Consider the following 19,548-nt stretch of genomic DNA (forward strand, 5'->3'; position numbering starts at 1 on the left):
CTCTGCAAGCCCATAAACAGGAGAAATGAGTGGGCTAAGAGTACGTGCTCTTCAGCTGCTTGTGCTATGCAGTTGTTTTAACTCTTCTTTCTCTACCCAAAGCAGTAGGATCTCTTTTCTTTTTTTTTTTTTTTGGTTGTTGGTTTGTTTTTTTTTTTTTTTTTTTTTTTTTACAAGTATGTCCTGTGGGTGTTGGAGCTGGGGCTGTTGGACCGGGTGCCAGCAGTGAATGAGAAGCCTTTGCACACACCAGTGGAGCTTGACCCACAGCCTTAGCTGTGCCAATGCCATCTCATACCCTTCCAGGGTGGCCAGGCGTAAAATCCAGGAGCATAAAGATGCTTTAAACACTCAGAGGCAATGAGCCATCTGAAAAGCAGGAGTGCTAAGTTACATGGAGACGACAGGGCCAAAAACTGTGGAGGGAGGTGAGAAAGAAGGTGAACACCACCCTCCACTGCTTTCCTTCCTCCCTCATCTGGTTTTCCCTCCTTACCCACCCTGGGCTTCGATGGTTTTCCCTGAGACATCTTGGATCAGTCCCATTCTGCCTCTCCAGCCTTGGGAGCTCTGCTTGCTCTTGATGAAGCCATGCAAATCCGGGTGGATTTCTTCCCCAGAGCCTTCGTTAGCCGACGCTAACCCACCTCGTTGGGATTATAGCCATCTTTGATCCTGCTGTAGTCAGGAGACGTGGCTGCATGCCATGTAGCATGTCTAATTGAGATTTGCTTTGCATGCTGCAGCACAGAAGGGGGAACAGATCCCCTGGGATCCTGCTGTGCAGAAAGCAGCAGCTCCCCGCTGCAGTCAGGGATGAACAAAACAGTCTTTCCCCACCCCACCCCACCTCCCCTTTTGTGGGCAGGTGTCACAGAGAAAACTCTTTGGTGCTTTATATTGTAATTATCTCCAAGTGCAGCCTCATTACTTGATTTGCTTTTACTGCACGTTAGAGATGAGCCGATGCATCTGACCCAGCTGCAAGGAGCTCAATTAGCTGAGCTACACCTAGAAGTCGTGGCAGGTAGGCAATGTTTCCTAGACAATTACAATATGGCCTGGGGAGTATTCCTATACGCAGAAGCAGAGGTGCTTTAATCATCTGTGAAGCATAATTAGGGTCTGAACTAAGCATCTAAGCAAAGTGTGCAACAAGGGAAAGAATCACACGGTGTGAAAGAGTGAGCTGGGGTGGGCAGTGCTGGCTTTGCCGGGGGCTTTGGTCCGTGCACTGTCCTGCTGGCACGTCCTGGATCTTGGGATGTGACAGTCACCGGTGAGGTAGGAAACAGGGAGCAGCACCGCAGGATTTGCATGAGTTGCTTGCAGGGTGCATGTGCAAAGAGCAGCTGTGCTGGTGCTTTACGTCCCTCTGCGGATACTGCGGCTGCTGTGTGCCCGCCCGACGGCGGGGCAGCTTGCCTTAGGAATTCTTTTTGGGCGTCTGCTCTGGAACATCATCAAGGGCTTGAGGCATTGCCAACGGTTCACCTCTCCCACTGCATACCTGCCTTTAATTGCAAACAAGAGAGGCCATGACACAATATTGGCAAGCTGAAGTTTCCATCCCCCCAGCTACATCATCCCGAATCCCATGTGCCACCGATTTGCCCTCTAGCTTGGAAAGGCTTATCGCCTGTGCAGGCATCTGACCCAGCACACCCCTTCCCCCCGCCAGGGGCTGCCTGTCGCCCCTGGGGGGCACAGAGGGCTGTGGCTGAGGGAGGCAAGCCTAACCTCACGTATTCATAAAGCTGCCAGTTTGCCAGCCCTTGCCAGCCTGGGAATGTGTTTGGCTGGCAGCAGTCACGGTGTGGGTGCCAGGGTGGGAGAAGCAGGGAAGGACGGGCCAGGATGCTGTGCCCCGGGGGGGGTTGGGATGCTGTGCCCTGGGAGGAGGAATGCAAGGTGTCCACGGCCTATTTGCAGCTGCAGCAGGTGAATGGGCCAAGTAGGTCAAAACTCTTCTTGCCTTACAGGGAGAAGGACTTTCTCCCTTAGGTCTTAGTGTTGGGTGGGTTTTGGTTTTGTCGGTGTATGTTTTCCCCACTGGTAAAAGAGAGGAAATGAAGGATGTGCTGGGGAAGAAAGGGTGGCTGAGGAATGGAGCACACGGAGAGGAAGAGATAAGCTGGAAATGATAATGAACAACCATAATTTTCTGTGCAAAAGGGGAATTCAGGCAAGAAGTAACTCCCTCTACGACTGTTTCAGTAGAGGGCTGGGACTAACTCAGATGGCAAGCAAAGATGTTTGCAAAGAACAGGGGAGCTGTGGTTAACTCTTCAAATAAATACACTTGGCTCAGTTTCCCCTTTTAGATTCAACTGAAATTGTTGCTAGCATTTGTGTTATTTGGAGCTGGTGCCTGGGGCCTTGCTGTGCTGGAGCTCCTTCCCGAAAAGCCCAAGCAGCAAGGCAGCAAGGCAGCAGTCAGGGATGCCAGGGCAACCGTGGCATGACACCCTTCCAAAGCAAGCACTGGGTTTAGTGGGGAGCAACCTCTTTGCGAGGCCGGTGATGTTTGCTTAACTGCTTCTGCCAACGTTAACTGGGACACGGTGACCTCCTGCTGGAATTCGTATGCTGTGATGAGTGAAAAATCAAGTTTATTGCAGAATCCTAAACGATTAGCAGAAACCTGAAGTTTTCACACACTCTGAACCACTGTTCCAAACCTGCTCCCTTTGGATTTAAGTTCTCTGCTGCTTGATCTCAAGGGGTGTATTTTTTAAGCTTCTAGTATTTGCTTTAAACTGAAAGTCACACCTGGATTTCTTAACCTTCTAATTTGGCTGCATAATTTTATCTTTAAGCTTCCTTATGCTAGGTGGGACTCAACCCTTGCTAGCAGAAAGCCAGTATTTGCAAAGCACTGGTATGGTGAGTCCAACCATCTGAGGACCAGCCTGTGACTGCGACGTCCTGGGAGCTGCTGAGTGCTCTGGCCGTGACCTGGGACGAGCAAGTCTTTGACCGCCAGCCCAATATCTGGTCCACATGAGGGTTTTGTGACTCAATTCCTGCCTACTCCTTTTAGCTTAAAATGGTGAAGATCCATCCATCCAAAAATGCAGGAGCAAATGTCTCTGTCTTTCAGCAATCCCAGGTTCACGGTTTGTTGCGGAAGTGAGCGGGACCACCTAATAGACGAATAAAAACAGGTGAGTTTTAGGGATACAAATCCTCACTTAAGTCTTGTTTATGAGCACAAGTGTCTCTTGCTCCAGTGGCTCACTCCCAGATCCTCGGATTTATCCCAGGTTTTTATAGTCGAGCACAAGACCTCACGTTGTCCTAACTCAGGGGTCCTCAAACTGCGGCCCGCGGGCTAGATACGGCCCCCCAGGGTCCTCAATCCGGCCCCCCGTATTTACAGAACCCCCCTGCCGGGTGTTGGGGGGGGGAAACCAAGCAGCCGCAGATGACTGCCTGCCACTTCATCTGCGCGCCGGCCCCCGGGTTAAAAAGTTTGAGGACCCCTGTCCTAACGCATGGCACGCAGTCTGTGTGCCCAGGCTCCCCCCCATCCCGGTGGATCCGTAGAGCTCTGCTGGGCTGGCCTGCCCTGGGATGCTCCAAGCTCATTGAGATGGCAAAATGGGGCTGCAGCGGTTTTTCCTGCTGGAGCCGGTACGCGGATAAGCAGCAGGTGCTGCAGAGACCGTTCCCAACCCTGGTTTTGCAGGGAATGCAAAACCGCTCTGGGAACCGGCGGGCGTGGGGGTTGCCCCCAGCAGGAGGGTGCCGTCAGGGGCCGGACACCTGTGGGGGCCATGGTGGCAGCCCCGTCTCAGGGCTCCTCGGCCGGCAGCAGAGGAAGAAGAGGCATTTTCCAGGCGTCCAGCGCTGGAGGCCAGCGGCAGCGGTGGCCTGCGTGGGGACAGTGCCACCGCCTGGGTAGCCAGCACGGGGATGCTGCGGGGACGCATCCTGCCGAGGCACGGGTGCTGGCTGCCGGCTGGCTCGGCCCGGGTTCGCCTTTGGCTGACGCAGCCCATAGCCCACCCTGCCAGCGAGCTCCCTGCCGGTCAGCTCACCTCCCACCCGCCTGGCTGGAGACCCCCGCTTCCCTCCCAGGCGTCCTCTCCTCTCCTCTCCACCACACCAGGCACGCTCAGAAATCCACTTCCAATAGTCCCTTAATTTTTTGGGAGCGCTGCCTTCGCACCCAGGCAGATGCCTGGTTTTGTGGGTCCCCCTACGCGTCCTCTCGCCCCTCTTCAGCCCCACCTTCTCCCCCAGCTGCCAGGAGCCCGTGCATGCCCAGCCCAGGAGACACCGCGAACGCCGAAAGCCTGTGCCAGAGCCCCTCGGGACGGGCAGCTTTCCGAACACACAGATCGCTTCTGCCCTTGCTGGAGAAAACCAAGTAGCTCTTGGAGCAGAAAGGAGTGGGGTTTTAGCGTTTTGGGCAGCCTCAAGAGAGACATGCCTCGAGGAAAAAACAAATCCCATCCTTCACGCCTACCCGAAGGCACAAGTAAGCTACTTCTCAGGGACCATTTGAGATTTGCAAAGGCTACTGAGAACCCACACTCAGGTCCAATCCTTCCTTAAGTCAAAGGAAAGCCAGTTACAGCCTCAAGCAAAAGCAGACGCCTAAACCAAGGTATTAGTAGTATTGCAGTTCAGAAGCGTTGGCCTTAAAGGAGAAATACACAGACATATCCTATTTTTCTTTCTGTAAGTAGAAAACCAAAGCATTTAATGATTTGCAAACAGACTTTATTAAAGTTCCTGTAGAACCACTCTTGCCAGAGCAAACATATCAAACCATTTAATCCTTTCCCATATTAGCAGAAACGCACACAGCATCTTTTGTTTGTAGGAAAATCACTTTTCAAGGGACAGCAATTTTGATGTTACGCAGCTGAACAGCTGCTCATTTCTTTCCTCTATAGTGCATTGGCCACCACTGCTTTTCCAAGAAGTCTTCTAGGGAAAGGCAGGGGAGAGCTCCATGTCAGATTAAAATACATTTGTTTTTTTGGAGAGCCTTCTCCAGAGACCCAGCAAAAGCACCACCCAATAATAAGACAGTAGGTAGTTCTCCACGGGCTCTCTTTAAAGCCTATTGCGTTAGTGTGGTGGGTCGACCTTGGTGGGACACCAGGTGCCCACCAAACTGCATTATCACTCCCCTCCTCAGCAGAACAGGGGGGAAAGAAAGTAAGATGGAAAAAAACAAATATGGGTGAAGATAAGGGCAGTTTAATGAAACAATAGCAAAGGTTGTGTGCATGGAAGCAAAGGAAAAAAAAAACCCAAAAAAAAAGAAAAAAAAGATGTTATTCTCTACTTCCCATCAGCAGGCGATGTCCGGCCACTTCCCAGGAAGCAGGGCTTTAGCGCATGTAGCAGTTGCTCCGGAAGACAAAATATTGTTAAAGGACAAACGCCCGCCCTTTCCTCCTCCTTTCTCTCTTAGCTTTTATTGCTGAGCAGACATCATACGGTACAGAATATCCCTTTGGTCACTTTGGGTCAGCTGTCCTGGCTGCATCCCCTGCCAAGATCTTGCCCACCCCCTTACCCCCGCCTCACCGGTAGGCTGGGGAGTGCTGGAGAGACAGCCCCGACGCCGCGCGGGCACTGCTCGGCCGCAGCCAGAACACTGGTGTCTTATCAACACCCCTCCAGGTACCGATGCAAAGCACAGTGCTGCGAGGGCTGCTGCGGGGCTCAGCGAGCCAAGGCCGTCAGAAAGGGTTGCGGGATTCCAGAGCTCCTAAAGGGTAGAGACCCACTTCTAGAAGCTGCCCAGTAACTTTATTTCAAGGATAGAAAAGCTGCTGTGAGAGCGTACAGTGCTTTCACCAGCCTCGGAATCAATACATCGAGAGATGCACAGGAGGTCGATCAGCTCCCCAGACACCCACTCAGGGATTCCACAGACATTTTTGGTACAAGCAAATTATCTATTAAGTTAATCAGCTTTATATATGAAAAAGTTCAGATTAAGAAGAGGACGTTGGTTTGATGTTGCTCCGCAGGTAGTCACCACTCATGAAATGATCTTCACTTCAGGCTTGGACTCCTCCACGGCTCTGAGTTCATCATCCACTTCAGAACTCCAGTAAATGTCATACAAACTACACCCAAACAAAAAGGCAAGCTGGTTTAGTGAGCATCCACCCGTTCAGGAAAGAGAAAGATGCACAAACGGCCGGTATGGGAAGGTGGTCTAACAGGAAGGACCCTGTCTAGGTTCAAGAGTCTGGCCAGGCAGCCAGAAACATGCCTCATGACACAGGACCCATTACCACCCCCCCCAGCCCAGCACCACCTCCTCCTTTATCTTGGGCCTTATGGACCAAAGCAGATCAAGGCACTGTGGTCACATCACTTGGAAGGGACAAGGAGTGTTTTGCAATATGCAGATGGCATTTGGCCCACCCTGGGTCACCCGTTGCCTTCAGATGCAATTCCCAGAGAGCTGGTGCTCACAGCCCCCCACCCCGCAGCCCCCCAGCTCGCTGGAGCTCACCACCTGCCAGGTGGAATGCAAGCAGGACCAAAAACTTCTCTCACATTAAGTGCTGCAGATTGCAGCTGGGATTCAGCAAGGCTTTGCTGAGCTTCCTGACGCCTTCATCGTCCAGAGGGTTTTGGCTCAGCTCCAGCTCGGTAAGGCACGGCTTGCTAGTCATGATGGTGGTCAGGGTTTCACAGCAGGCTGACGTGATATCACAGTTGCCCAGCCTGCAGGGAGAGGAGGGAGAGGCCAGTGCAGTGAGTGATGGCTCCAGAGACCAGCCCACCCTCGGGCAGCGGGCGCTGACATCCCTAGCACAGCCCAGAGACCCCTGTTAGGCTGGCGTCTCCAAGACATCAGCAGGGGCTGGGCTGTGGTCTTCCCATGGAGACAGCCGTCCTCGTGGCGACTGCTGAACACCTAAAAGTCCTCCCTAAAGCTTAACGGTGTGTAGCTACAGCAGGAAAAGGAACCCTAAGAAGATATCCCCAACTTCAACATCACACAATCTTCTCTCGGGTTTAAACTGATCATAAATCACCACTAAAGTCTACTACTTGAGATTTGCAACCATCTCTCTAAAAAAAGGGCAAACTGAGGCCTCTCAGCTGAGAGCCAAGCAGCTTTAACTGGTCAGCAAACATATCTTTCTGGGCAGAGACTTCAAGTCTTGCTGGTGTCTTCCATGACTCATCTGCCTAATTCACTCACTGTGAGTCTCTGCCACCGGAGCACAGCTCTGGCTTCTGTCAAGTGGCATGCAGGGGACAAGCATGGTGCCCTGAGCACCACGCAGGCCACAGCCACACCAGTCCAGAGCTCAGTGCCCACTGGGGAAGGGAAGAGGCAGATGGGGAAGGAGAGTCCTACCACAGGGCTGGAGATGATGCTTCAGCTGGCCTCCTGCTCCTGCTGGTGAGGCCGGACCAGCCCATATGAGTGGCCAGCTGGGGTTAAACCACGACACCAGAGACTATACAGGAGGCAACTGGCGAATTCAGGCAGGCTTTGCACTGCGACTGGCAGGCATGAGGATTAACGTGCTAAGCCTGGACCAGGAGTTCCTCCACCTCGGTGTCCCACCCAGGAGAGGCCATACAGCGTGAGTTCAGAGAAGGGCAGAGGAAGCTCTACAGTGCATGGCTTGCAGAACAAAGCAAAGATCTCTCCAGTCTCCCTATACCTTGGCTTTAGATCCTGAAGGTATGCTGCACAGTGAACTCTCAGTTCTGCACCTGGGAGAGCACCTCAGGATGGCTACGAATGCACCGTCACATGGGTGACGGCCTGTACTTGCAAGAGACCATGAGTGACAAGATACATGGAAGCACTTTTGGCTTTCGTTTACTTGCTAGTGGACTAGTTAAACATCAGTTTGTGGTGTGAATTGCTTCACATGAGCAAAAAAATACTGTGCTACCATCTATTGCTATCCTCCTCTCTCGAAGGGTAACACAGCAAGACAGAAGTCAGCTTCTGAGGGTGCACCTTACCATAGGGTATGGATGCTGCAGTTGGGGTGCAGCAGCCCCTGACACAAGAGTTCAACGCCTGCATCTCCCAACTTGTTCTCGCCCATGTGCAGTACTTTCAGGTGCTTGTTTGTGCTGAGAGCAGAGCTGACGGCCTTGCAGCAAGCAGTCGTGAGCCCGCACTCCCTAAGCCTGCAAAGCAAAAGTGACATGAGATCTAGTTGGGGGATCTAGAGTATCAGGCACCATTCGCTTCTTCACATTTGCTTCACAGGAGCCCGGACAGTGGGAACAGAGGAACCAAAGCCTTCCCACAATCACCGTACTCCTCTCAATGCTCCCTGTCTGCTCGATCCTTCTAAGCAGCACATCTCCCACTCCTCACGTTTGGGATGCCTCTACTCGGAGCGTGCACCTAGGAAAGGCACATGCTCACAAAGCACAGGAATGATCAGAGATGAAGCGTGCTGCTTTCACAGTCACCCTGAGCACCGCTGTGCGCTCCTGAGGCACCTTACCAACTCCCAGGCCACCAGGGCAGGGCATGAACCCAGCTATGGGCAGGAGCTGAACTTGCCGTGTAGTAAGGTTCAGGTTATGCTTGTTCAGGTTCTGTGTGGAAGAACAATCCTCCTTTCCCGGCCACAGCTGGTACCAGACTATCCCAGCCTAAATGGTAACACTGTCAGCAGAGAGGATGCTGAGAATGGTTTGTGTCATTAGAGCCTTCTTTTGGCTCATTAGTGAGGGCACTTGGATCCAGTGGAGAGCCCGAGATAACTGATCACAGCACTCATTTTGCTATTACACGAGGCCTTTCAAACTTCAAAAGTCTCTTAGCTGCCATTTGTTGCACAATAAAATATATTACACAGAAGCTCTGCAAGCATCCTATTGCTTATAACAGGATGACGACAGGGCAGACCTTCAAAGCCTCTATGAGTTTAGAAATACAAATCCCTTTAGCTCTGTAAGTCTAAATCCTTTAGGTAACAACTGACATGAGTTGTTCACGGAACCATTGCGACTGAGGATCTATCTGGTGGGCATTACTTCCCCTACATCTTTCCTTCAGTGAGGTCTCCAAAGGCGGCAGTGGGGATGTGAAACTTGACAGCAGCTCACCATAGCTCCTGGAGTTTACACTCGGGATCCTTCAGTGCCTGACACAGCATTTCCATGCCCGAGTCTCTCAGGTTATTGTCTATCAGACTCAACTCTGCGAGGGTCTCTTTTGTACTAATGAGTTTGGAGAGATATTTACATCCAGCACTTGTGAGATCACAGTCCCATAACCTGCAGGGAAGAACAAAATATTATTTTCCCCCCAAGAATGACTTAGATTAGAATACAGTGTTATTTTAGTATTCTGTATTTCTGATTACATCACCTCATTTTCTTCTATCTTTTACAAAACCCATCCATGCACCATACCACACAGCTTTCAGCTTACTTTCCACCCGTTGCACCAAAACCTCTGTTTGTAACACAAAAAAGAAATAGGAACATGCAATGCTAGTAGACAGATAACTCAACAGGAAGCCAAGACAATGCCATCACAAATTTCCATTCACCACCTCCCCAGAATTTTATCCGAGTGATTTCAGTGCGGTCCTGCTTCTCCACGGCATCCTCCGCCCGGTTTTGAGAACTAACTAATTTGCAGTAGATTATTCTCGTTTCACTAGGGGGTGTACCTGAGAAAGTTTCCGCTTAGGAGCAAACCAGCGGCGCACTGTAGATAGTTCAGAGGCTGCAAGAGGGATTTAAGTAATCTCTGCCTACCCTTACCATAGCTTCTCGATTTTGCAGTTCGGATGCATCAGTCCTTGGCAGAGGAGAGCCAGACCAGAGTCCCCAATCTTGTTATCCCCCACAGAGATCTCTCTCAGTGATGACATGCTACTGAGAACAGCGCTAATCTCCTGACAGCTATCACTGGTGATGCCGCAGTTCTCCAGGCTGCAGAAAAAAGAACCGCTGGAGTTGCTGCTCCAGACCCACTGTGTTAGATACCCCCCAACGCCCCCAGTTCAAACTGAGAAGGGTCTAACAGCTGGTTCCCTCTGACGCACCCATTCACATCCGTTAACGTAAGGATCATTTTTGCCAAACTCCCCCTTTATAGCGACTGTCCTTTGTAAAAGGAACTTCTAGTTGTACCACACAGCAACTCCCCGGCAGCCAACCCCTGCTGAAGCACAGAGGCAAGATAAAATGAATCATGCTTCTCCCCTAAATCCCTTCGGAGGCTTTACCCCAGACACGAGGCCAAATCCAGCATCTCTGTTGTGAAGCAAAAAAGGGACCTGAATAAAAACAGTCAGCTGGGTGGTAATCCAGGGGTAAGAACTGGAGCCACTGAGGGAGACTGCTGCTCTCCTCCGAGATGCTGGCGAGCAGTCACCCCTTGTAATTGCAGGTTTAACCTGGGGTACGTCATGCTCACACTGTACCAACAGGCATAAGAATGAGCTCAGAATCACATGCTAAAAAAAAAAAAAAAAAAAAAATTCAAAAAAACTCGAAAACTGAAAGCTCCCAGGTATTTGCTTGCCGTTTCCAGTTACAGAAATCTGAACCAGCAAGAATTCTGGCCAAATGTTAAGTTTCCCTGACAATAGTTTTTCTTATCTTATAGATGGTATGACTAGCAGCAGGACTAGTTGCAGTTAGAGGTGACCAGCTCCTTCTTACTGTAATAACTCTAGGTTGCAGCTTGACTCCACCAGCCCCCGGCACAGCTGCTTTGTAGCTGTATCTCCCAGCGTGTTGTTACTCAGGCTGAGCTCCTTCAGGGTGGGCTTGCTTTGCAGAGCAGCATTGAGAGCTTCCACAACATCAGCTGTGAGTTCGCAGTAGTCCAACCTGCAAGAAGAAAACAAATCCAGGGGAAAAACAACCGTCCTCATCACATCCTGCTACCCGCGAGATGTCAGCCGGGCAAAGTGTGCGTTAGCCAGGGCAGAAAACGTGGCAACATGAGCTGAGGGCAGGCAACACATGAAAACAGAGATAACCGTAAGAGTTTTTAACGGCATCTCCCGGTTCGTTTCAGGAAGTGTTAATTCTTAAACTAGACTCCAGGGGACCCTAGCAAACCAGATTTACACCAGTCCTCTGTTAAACCAATGCACAGGCTGCCTTGGAACACACGACTTGAGTTTTGCATTGCAACACGTCAGGCAGGCTCACCACCAAGCCCTCCCAAGAGGAGCTGGGGCTGTGAACAGACCTGGGTCCTGCTCAGCCATAAAAAAAGGACCAAGTGCAGCAGAATCAGACTTCCCCTGGGTGTCTGAGAGGTCCTGCATGAACAGCCACCACTGCCAGGAGGGCCAAATAAAACCTATGGGAATAGACACCCAGCTCTTCCAAACCCATGAGATCTACCAGCACAAATAAGCATGACACAATTCCACATAGAATAGGAAGAAATCCCCATCTGGCAACAAAACTCCAGCTTGTCTCAAGGGAAGGACAAGCATGACCTGCCTGATGACCAAGAAAGCTCAGTGATTACTTACTGCAGCTTCTGCAGCTTACAGCTGGGGCTCATCATCCCTTGACAAAGCACCTTGACTCCAGCGGTTCCCAGTCTGTTGTCACCAATGCGCAGCTCCGTCAGGGAAGGCTGCGTGCTGAGGACAGCACGGAGGGTCTCACAGCTGGCACCTGTCAGATTGCAGTTTTGCAGCCTGAAGGAGAGAGGCAACCGGTGTGAGGGAAACGCAGGGAAGCTCTTCTCAGAGGGGTGCATCTGCTGAGGATGGAGCTTGGAAAGGACACCGTGGGCACCGACAGTGTGTAACCCTCTAGAAAGCGGTATGTCTGAGTTACTACTGCTGTTTCACAGGTGTGCCCAAATATTTTATCAGCTAGTATTATACCTGCAGCATGAATAATACTCCCATGCTTCCTTCAGTATAATCACACATATAGCACCTCTAGCAGAAGGATCCAGCCTACATTAAGCAGCACCACCACTGCTTAATGTTTTAATCATCATGAGGCTTATCCCAGAGATAAATTAATGGCACCTTATGATTTCTTGCCTGTTCTGGAAATGTGATCCAGAGTAGCTGAAACTAAAAATCTCACCCAACTTGGCTTAAATCTCTGAATATCACTTCAAAGTTTAACAGTATACTGCAAGAAGGATCTATGAAGCTGCTCCTTCAGAACTCAGGCTGGGAGAAGTAGTGTAGGAACCAGGTGGTATTGCTACGGGGTGTTTAGAGTTCTCCATCAAGACTTTCTGGCAATGTAGAGGTGTTGTGCACAGTGGTACTAAGATTGATTTGGGTTTGGTTGCTCTTTTATTCCCTAGCGTGCCTTACCAGAACCCCCAAAATGGACAATTATGTTTCTAAAGAACTGAAACAGCCTAATCCAGGCTGTGACTTGAGCATCTGGAGAAGTCTGAAGGTTAGGACAAACTCTCTGAAAAATCACTTGTGTTAGGCTTCCAGTACAGCCCACCAGAGAGGTGCAGTTCGATTAGCTTCACAGTCAACTTCTCCTCTGTCAGTGAGTCCTCATTGCAGAGGACACAGGGACTTTGAAGCAAGCATATCTAATCTAAAAGGGACTTTGAAGCAAGCATATCTAATCTAAAAAGGCAAATGATTTTATAAGGTAGTGTCATGAAGACCCTAGACCCACCTCAGGAGCTGGTGAACTCCAGTACCCTGCGGAAGAGATGCTAGAGAGAGAAGGTAGCATCTCTTTGAGGGTCACTGAGGAGCAGGGGCAGCAGCCACTGGCTTTCACTAAAGCTCCTGCACCATGATTGCTGAGGGAAGCCCACTAAGGCTATAGCATGCTGCTGGCACCTCCGCGGAACATGCTGCCTTGAACCAGGCTGGCCCTGACCTACTGAGAAGACAAGGCTTGAGGCAGAGCCAGGCTGGTAGAGCACAGAAGACTGCCAGCTCTTGAAATGCCACGTCTCGTGAGAACAGCATTTTGCTTGGCTCCTAGAGAAAGGAGCAAGCAAACTGGACCAGATGCTAAACACTGTTCGTACAACTGGCAGAAAAGCCCTCTGAAAAATGCATTAGTGAAAACGTCGGGTATTGTGCTAATGGCAAAGCGGGGCCCTCTGTGGACATCCTTTTGTTTAAACCAGCCTAAACAGATAATCCAGCAGCCTAGGCCAGGGGAAGATCTGCTACCTCTTCTAAAGAAAGTCTCCAGAAAGCCTTCACTTGGCCGGAAAACCCCTCTCCCTGTCATTCCCTCAGTGCTGAAAGACAAAGGAAGACAGATTGACGATCTGGAATCTTCCAATAAATATACTGCTTCGATAAAAACTTCTGGGTTTTTCCAACCACCTGACCTAGGTAAGCACTGAGATGCCTCAGCATGGCTCTTAACTGCCATTACATACTGGCTTGCCTCATGCCTTCACCTGCAGCAAACTGCAGGCGTGTTAGAGCGAGACAATCAACGGGGCTTTACCATAACTTCTGTAGGCTACAGCTTGGCGTCAGCAACCCTTTACACAGGTACTCGATGCCTGCATCTCCCATCTCATTGTTGCTCAGCTTCAGCTCCGCGAGGACTGGATTCATACTAATGATGGAGGAGAGATCCTCACAGTGACTGCTGGAGAGATTGCAGTCATCCAGCCTGAAAAAGAAGAGAAGCAGCACTTTAGTTCTCAGGGTGGCTCCGCTCTCCCTGGCTGGAGAATTGCCTGTGAAAGCAAAGCAGGCAATTCACTCTGCTGCAGTCCCTGGGACACCTCTGTTAAGTACGTGCGGGGCCTGTTGGATGATGCGTGGCCCAACAAAGACACGTCCTCTCTGCAGGGCTGCAGTACAGGGGGGGCTGGGTGGCAGCTCCCCAAGCCACAGATCTCCTCTGTGCTGTGCAGAAGACGGCACACGACTCGAGTCATCCTCCCTTGGCAAGGCTTCAGCTGGATTACGCACCTTCATTTAAACACGGATAGCAACAAACCACCTGGTGTGTGAAGCCACGTCTAACCGGAGGCCAGCTTACAGGCTGCCAGACTGGTTCTGCCCTGAGACCAGCCCCAGCGACACCCATCAGTATTTGGTCTCACGTAGGTGAGTCACACTGGTCTGCACCGTCTCTCTCCAGCGTAACCCTCAGCACACAAACTGCAAGTTTGCAGCGTGGCAGGGGCTTCTTCCACTGGACATCAGCATTTTTCTAGTTACTGCTAAATTGATGGGGGGGGGGGGGGGGGGGCGGGGGGAAGGGGGGCTGCTGTGTGTGTGAGCTGAACTGGAAGGAGAACCAAGGAAAAGATTAGGAGCCCAAGACAGGCAGGGAAGCCTTAAGGGAAGCAGAAACGACATGGGACAAAAGGAAGGTGTCACGGAAAAACCCTACAGCCAAAGGCACAGCCAGGACTGCCGAAAGTAGTTGCCTGGTCACTTGTCCTTAGACAACTATGAAAACGGAGGCTCTAGTAGGCTTCTCATTCCCTCCCTCTGGCAAGGAGACTTGGCTCCCCATGGGATCACGTTCAACAATCCCTGCTGCAGCTGCTCTCATCCACTGTGAGTTAAGCAGCCCAGCCTCTGCCCAGGAGGCAACCATCCCACTGCCTTCTGGCACCCAAGGCAAACCTTGGGAAGTCAAGGTCAAGCCCATGAAGCTTGCCTGCACATAGCTCCTCTGCAAAAGAAAAGCAAGTCATCTTCAACCTGCCTGATGTCCTCCAAGTCATTGCTGGCTTGGTGCGGCCCATCCCCTCCAGCTAAAGCACAACGATGCCAGCCCGTGGGGTATGAATTCCCAGTCAATCAGGAGAGCAGGAAGAGCGCAGGGGCAACTCTTCTGAACCCTGCCCTACAGCTTACACTCCAGGAGATGGTTCCTTCACACTGGTTTGCTTAACACACAAGGCAGGTGAAGGCCAGATGAGCAATAAAAGCTGATGGCACGTGGCTTGTGCATGACTATTAAGTAACAGTTACTTGACAGCATCTGACCCGCTGCCCAGAGAGTGCGCAACCTAATGAGCACGGTGAGATGTCTTCCCTCTCAAGGGAGAAGGACAGGAGTTACCAAAACAGCAGTCAGATGCTTAGACAACCACATTACCTAGCTGAGCTCTACGGCATGCCATAGAAGAAGTACCTTACCTCATACCAAAGGGTGCATATCTGTAGCTGAAAAAGCTTAGGGTGGGTTTTTCTTTTTTTAACACTACCACCCCCCCTCCCCCTTTACATTAACTTTCTGGATAAAAATATGTAGAATCATTCCTGCTACTGTGCAATTTCTAAGTCACAGGTTAACAGCTCTGCAGCTGAAAAACACAGGAGAGAAGCACAACAGTTCTTACTTAGAAGAGATGATACGCAACTAGTTACTACCTGATGCTTTTGCAGGACTTCATTGTGGGCAGAAGTTCAGCCCATCTAGATGGGCTTATCTCCTCACACTGCATGTCAAGCTCCATTTTGACAGTCGAGACAAGGTCTGAAAATAAAATTTTAAAAAATAAAACACACTTTCATGGACTGAGAAGCAACAATCACCCCCCACCCCAAGCTCTCAGTTGTGAGCTACACCATGCAGAGGACAGATTTTCCAGCACCACTATGAGCCAGCAGCATCAGAGTGGTTTTGTCTGAGACCCCACAAAGCCCTCATCCGACAGGCAAAAAGCACATGGATCCTGGAGAGGTATGGCAACATTTTCTTATCTGAAGGCAGCTTGTACAAAAGTAAGATGCTCCCCTTCCCTCTCCAAGGGACCTTACGCAGAACGAGCTTTTCAGAGGCACAGGTGCCACTGTCTCACTGCTGCACTACTGAGTCACACGGGTGTGCCACACCACTAAGGCTGTGACACTGGTTGTGAGACCTCGAGCTACATTTAACATCAGGGTATTTTTGAGAGAATGAGGCAAATGAGAGCTCAGATTAAAGTTCCTCCTGGCCACGTATCTGTACGTGAGAGGTGGAACCTAGGTGGATGGCAGAAGCATTCCTCCACGATTTGATATCCAAGCTTCCAAGGTCAGGCAAGTCCAAGTACAGAGAAGCTGGTAAGCAGGAATTTAGGTTTTTTGCTCTGCAGCCCAGCTGCACTTCTGAACCAATATAAACACAGCACCTCGCAGAGCCACTCCAGGCAAACACGCACAGGAATATGCCAAGGCTGAGCTCTGGGCTCAGAGGGGATGGTGGCAAAGGCAGCGCTCCAGAAGGTGACAAAGTGCGGTCTTGGTGTCTCGGCTTTGCTAACATGACTCAGACTGCAGAATGTTTGTACCAAAAATAATAAAAATCTCCTGAGCTATCACATAGGAATGTGAACAGTAAAAAAACCCAAAGCACCAGGCGTTAGGGACTGCAGCTCATCTCTGCCTTCCCCACCTCAGCCACCGCCACAACGCACAAGCTACCCCAGCCCGGGCTTTGCAGGGCGGCGAGCTGGGCGTCACAGCACGCACGGCCCCTCACCCGTGGCCAACGGGACCCCCACGGCCAACCAGGCCCCCCACCACGGCCAACGGGACCCCCCACAGCCCCACAGACAACCGGGCCGCCAGCCACGGCCAACGGGCCCCCCACAGACAACCGGGCCCCCACAGTCGGCCCCTCACCCATGGCCGACAGGACCCCCTGGCTAATGCGACCCCCTCCTAAGCCCCACAGACAACCAGACCCCCAGCCACAGCCAACGGGCCCACGCAGGGCACAGAAGCGCCGCAGGCGGAGGACGGTGCCCGGTACATACATATGTTTAAATATATAAACACACACACAGAGCCAGAGGGCAGGGCGGGCAGCTGGGCACCGGGCGCTCCCGTACGCGCTCGGCCCCCCCCAGCAGCCGCATGCGGAGCCCCGCTGGGCTGAGCCCGGCCCGGCCCGGCCCCGCCGCCCCGGGGGTCCCCGGCGTCACCGAGGGGAGCCGAGCCCACGCCGCCTCCCAGCGCACCCGCCGCCGCCGCCCGCACCACTCACCGGGCTGCCGCTCGGCCGCCATTTCCGGATCGCCGCCGGGACCCGCCCGCCCCGGCCCGGCCCGCCCCCGGCTCCCGGCCCCGCTCCGCCCCGGCCCCGGCCCGCCCCCGGCTCCCGGCTCCCAGCCCCGGCCCCGCTCCGCCCCGGCCTGCCCTGGCTCCCGGCCCTGGCTCGCTCCGCCCCGGCCCCGGCCCGCCCCCGGCTCCCGGCCCCGCTCCGCCCCGGCCCTGGCCCGCCCCCGGCTCCCGGCCCCGGCCCCGCTCCGCCCCGGCCTGCCCTGGCTCCCGGCCCTGGCTCGCTCCGCCCCGGCCCCGGCCCGCCCCGGCCTGCCCTGGCTCCCGGCCCTGGCTCGCTCCGCCCCGGCCCCGGCCCGCCCCGGCCTGCCCTGGCTCCCGGCCCTGGCTCGCTCCGCCCCGGCCCCGGCCCCGGCCCCGCTCCGCCCCGGCCCCACTCCGCCCCGGCCTGCCCTGGCTCCCGGCCCTGGCTCGCTCCGCCCCGGCCCCGGCCCTTCCCCGGCCCCGCTCCGCCCCGGCCCCGCGGAGCCCATCTGTCCCCTCTTCCTCCTCCTTTTTTCCCTTTCTTCCCTCTTTCCCCCTTTCTCTCCCCCTTCCCTGCCTTCTCAGCCACTCTGCCCGCCCCTTCCCCTCTTTCCTCCTTACCTCACCCTTCCCTTTCCGTGACTTCTCCCTGCTTCGCTCTTCTCTCCCCTTTCCAGCCTTCTTTCCCCCTTTTCCCTGCTTTTCCTTCTTTCTTCCCTTCTTTCCCCTTCCCCTCTTCTTCATCTGTTTCCTTCATATCCTCTTTCTTCCCTCTTTTCCCCTGTGTTTCCCTCACTTCTTTTCCCTCTCTTTCCCCCTTCTCCCCTTCCCCTTTTCTTTTTTCTGTGCTTCCCCACTTCTCTTTTTCCTCCCTTCTTTTCCCCTTCTCCGTTTTCCCCCTCCTCCCCTTCCCTCTTTCTTGTCTTCTCTTCCGTCCCCCTTTCTCCCTTCCTTCCCTCGTTTTCATGTGCTCTCTCCACCTCCCTTTTCTCTCCCCCTTCTCCTTTCTTTCCCCCTTTAACCCCTCTTTTGTTGCTTTTCCACTCTTTTGCTTGCCTTTCCTTCCTCTTTCCCTATTTCTTCCCTCTTTTTCATCCTCTCCCCTTCTTTTCCTCCCTTTCCCTTCCCTCCCCTCCTCTGTTTTCCCCTTCCCCCCCCCCCATCTCCCCCAGAACAGGGGCAGGGGGATACACAGGGATGAAGAGGGGAATGGGGAACCCCCTGCAGTGAGGGATGCGCAGGGGGTGGGAGGATCAGCCCGTAACGGACGGTGTCCCGGGGCTGGCGGGGACCCGGGGTGCGATGGGGATGCATGCAGGTCACCCAGGGGAGAGGCACCGTGGGGGGGCTTGGCCGGGGCAGACAGGACCCCCTGTTGCACTTCCCCAGGGAGGCTGGAACTGGGAACAACAAAAATATCCATTCCTCAGCGCTCTCCCTGACTTCCAGCGTGCCTGCGTACAGGGGCCGGCTCGGAGGGCCTGGGCTGCCCCCCCTCCCCGTCCCTTTCACCAGTCCCATCCGTGACACATCTCTTCCATTCCGTCTCCCTCATTAGCGCAACATGTTGACGAGCAGCCGAGCTGCACCTCGCCCGCACAAAGGCCTCTCCTCTGAGCTGTTTGAGACGAAGCCACGCGAGCAATGGAGGATGGGCTGGGCACGCTGGAGTTTGGCTGCCGTGGTGCCCATCACCCTCCCCGGGCTCCCCCAGCGCCGCGGGACCCACCAGCCCAGCGCCCAGCAGCGTCCCCGCACACCCACCCCCGCCCGAGCCAGGGTGCCAATGCCAAAGGCGTTCGTCATCGCTCGGTCCCTTCCTCCTCCAGCTGCCAGCTACTCCCCGTCTCCCTATTGTTTGCCGGTACTTTTAGCGTGGTAAAAGCTCTTTCAGACTTTCACAAGACAGAGCAAAGGAAGGTTTTGTAGTGCCAAGCGCTTCCTAGGCAATGTACTGAGCTGCCTCCCTTCCTCCCCTCCAAAATCCCAGTTTCTTCTTCCTACAAACACCCCGTCCCACTGGCTCGCACAACAGTTTGATTAAGCACAACCAGCCGTTCCCTACAAAGCAGCCTCTGCAATTCATGGCTTTAAAATCATTCCATGCTCCTCCCCGGTACGCAGAAGGGAAAGTTTAGGGAGTTTAAGAGCCCGATTTTCCTGCTGATACGTACCTCGCTCTTCTGGGCGCTCTGCAGGAGCGAGGAGGGCAGAGCTGACGCCTTCCTGCTGCTGTTACTACGCAACTTCTGCTGTTGTACGCACGGTGCCTGCTAGAGGGAGGAAAGCTGGTGCCTGCTAGAGGGAGGAAAGCCGTTTCGGGTGGTGATGCCTTTTTTCCTCCCAGCTCAGCTCTTCAGGGGCTTGTGGAGCCTCACTCCATACACGATGGTGATGATGCAAAAGTCCCACAAACCCTGATGATGATAGAGACGGCTTTAACGTCTTACCCCAATCGTGTAGCCACTCGCCGGGGTTTAGCCCAGAGCAAGGGAGTAGTTGCCATTGAAGGATCCATCCAAAAATGAGGCCAACCCACTATTAAAGCGTAGATAGAGATGCTGGAGTTTGCATAGTTTCTCCGTTCCTCGGGCAA

General features: G+C 53.2%; 1 protein-coding gene across 2 annotated transcripts; it reads right to left on the reverse strand.

Moving 5' to 3' along the window:
• Positions 1-5,753: 5,753 nt before the first annotated feature.
• On the reverse strand, positions 5,754-19,220 carry RNH1 (ribonuclease/angiogenin inhibitor 1). Of its 2 annotated transcripts, none has more exons than XM_005442750.4 (10): positions 19,127-19,220; positions 15,312-15,417; positions 13,417-13,587; positions 11,481-11,651; positions 10,651-10,821; positions 9,745-9,915; positions 9,079-9,249; positions 7,975-8,145; positions 6,538-6,708; positions 5,754-6,098 (listed from the first exon to the last, which is right to left on the reverse strand). In XM_005442750.4, exons 2-10 carry the CDS (start codon positions 15,395-15,397, stop codon positions 6,011-6,013), a joined length of 1,371 nt encoding a protein of 456 aa, XP_005442807.2. In that variant the 5' UTR covers positions 15,398-15,417; positions 19,127-19,220; the 3' UTR covers positions 5,754-6,010. The 2 variants fall into 2 exon arrangements, with proteins under 2 accessions (XP_005442807.2, XP_055578719.1); XM_055722744.1 differs by lacking the exon at positions 19,127-19,220 and adding an exon at positions 16,915-16,978.
• Positions 19,221-19,548: the final 328 nt, after the last annotated feature.

This window comes from Falco cherrug, chromosome 10 (genome assembly GCF_023634085.1).
Source record: "Falco cherrug isolate bFalChe1 chromosome 10, bFalChe1.pri, whole genome shotgun sequence".
Lineage (NCBI taxonomy): Eukaryota > Metazoa > Chordata > Aves > Falconiformes > Falconidae > Falco > Falco cherrug.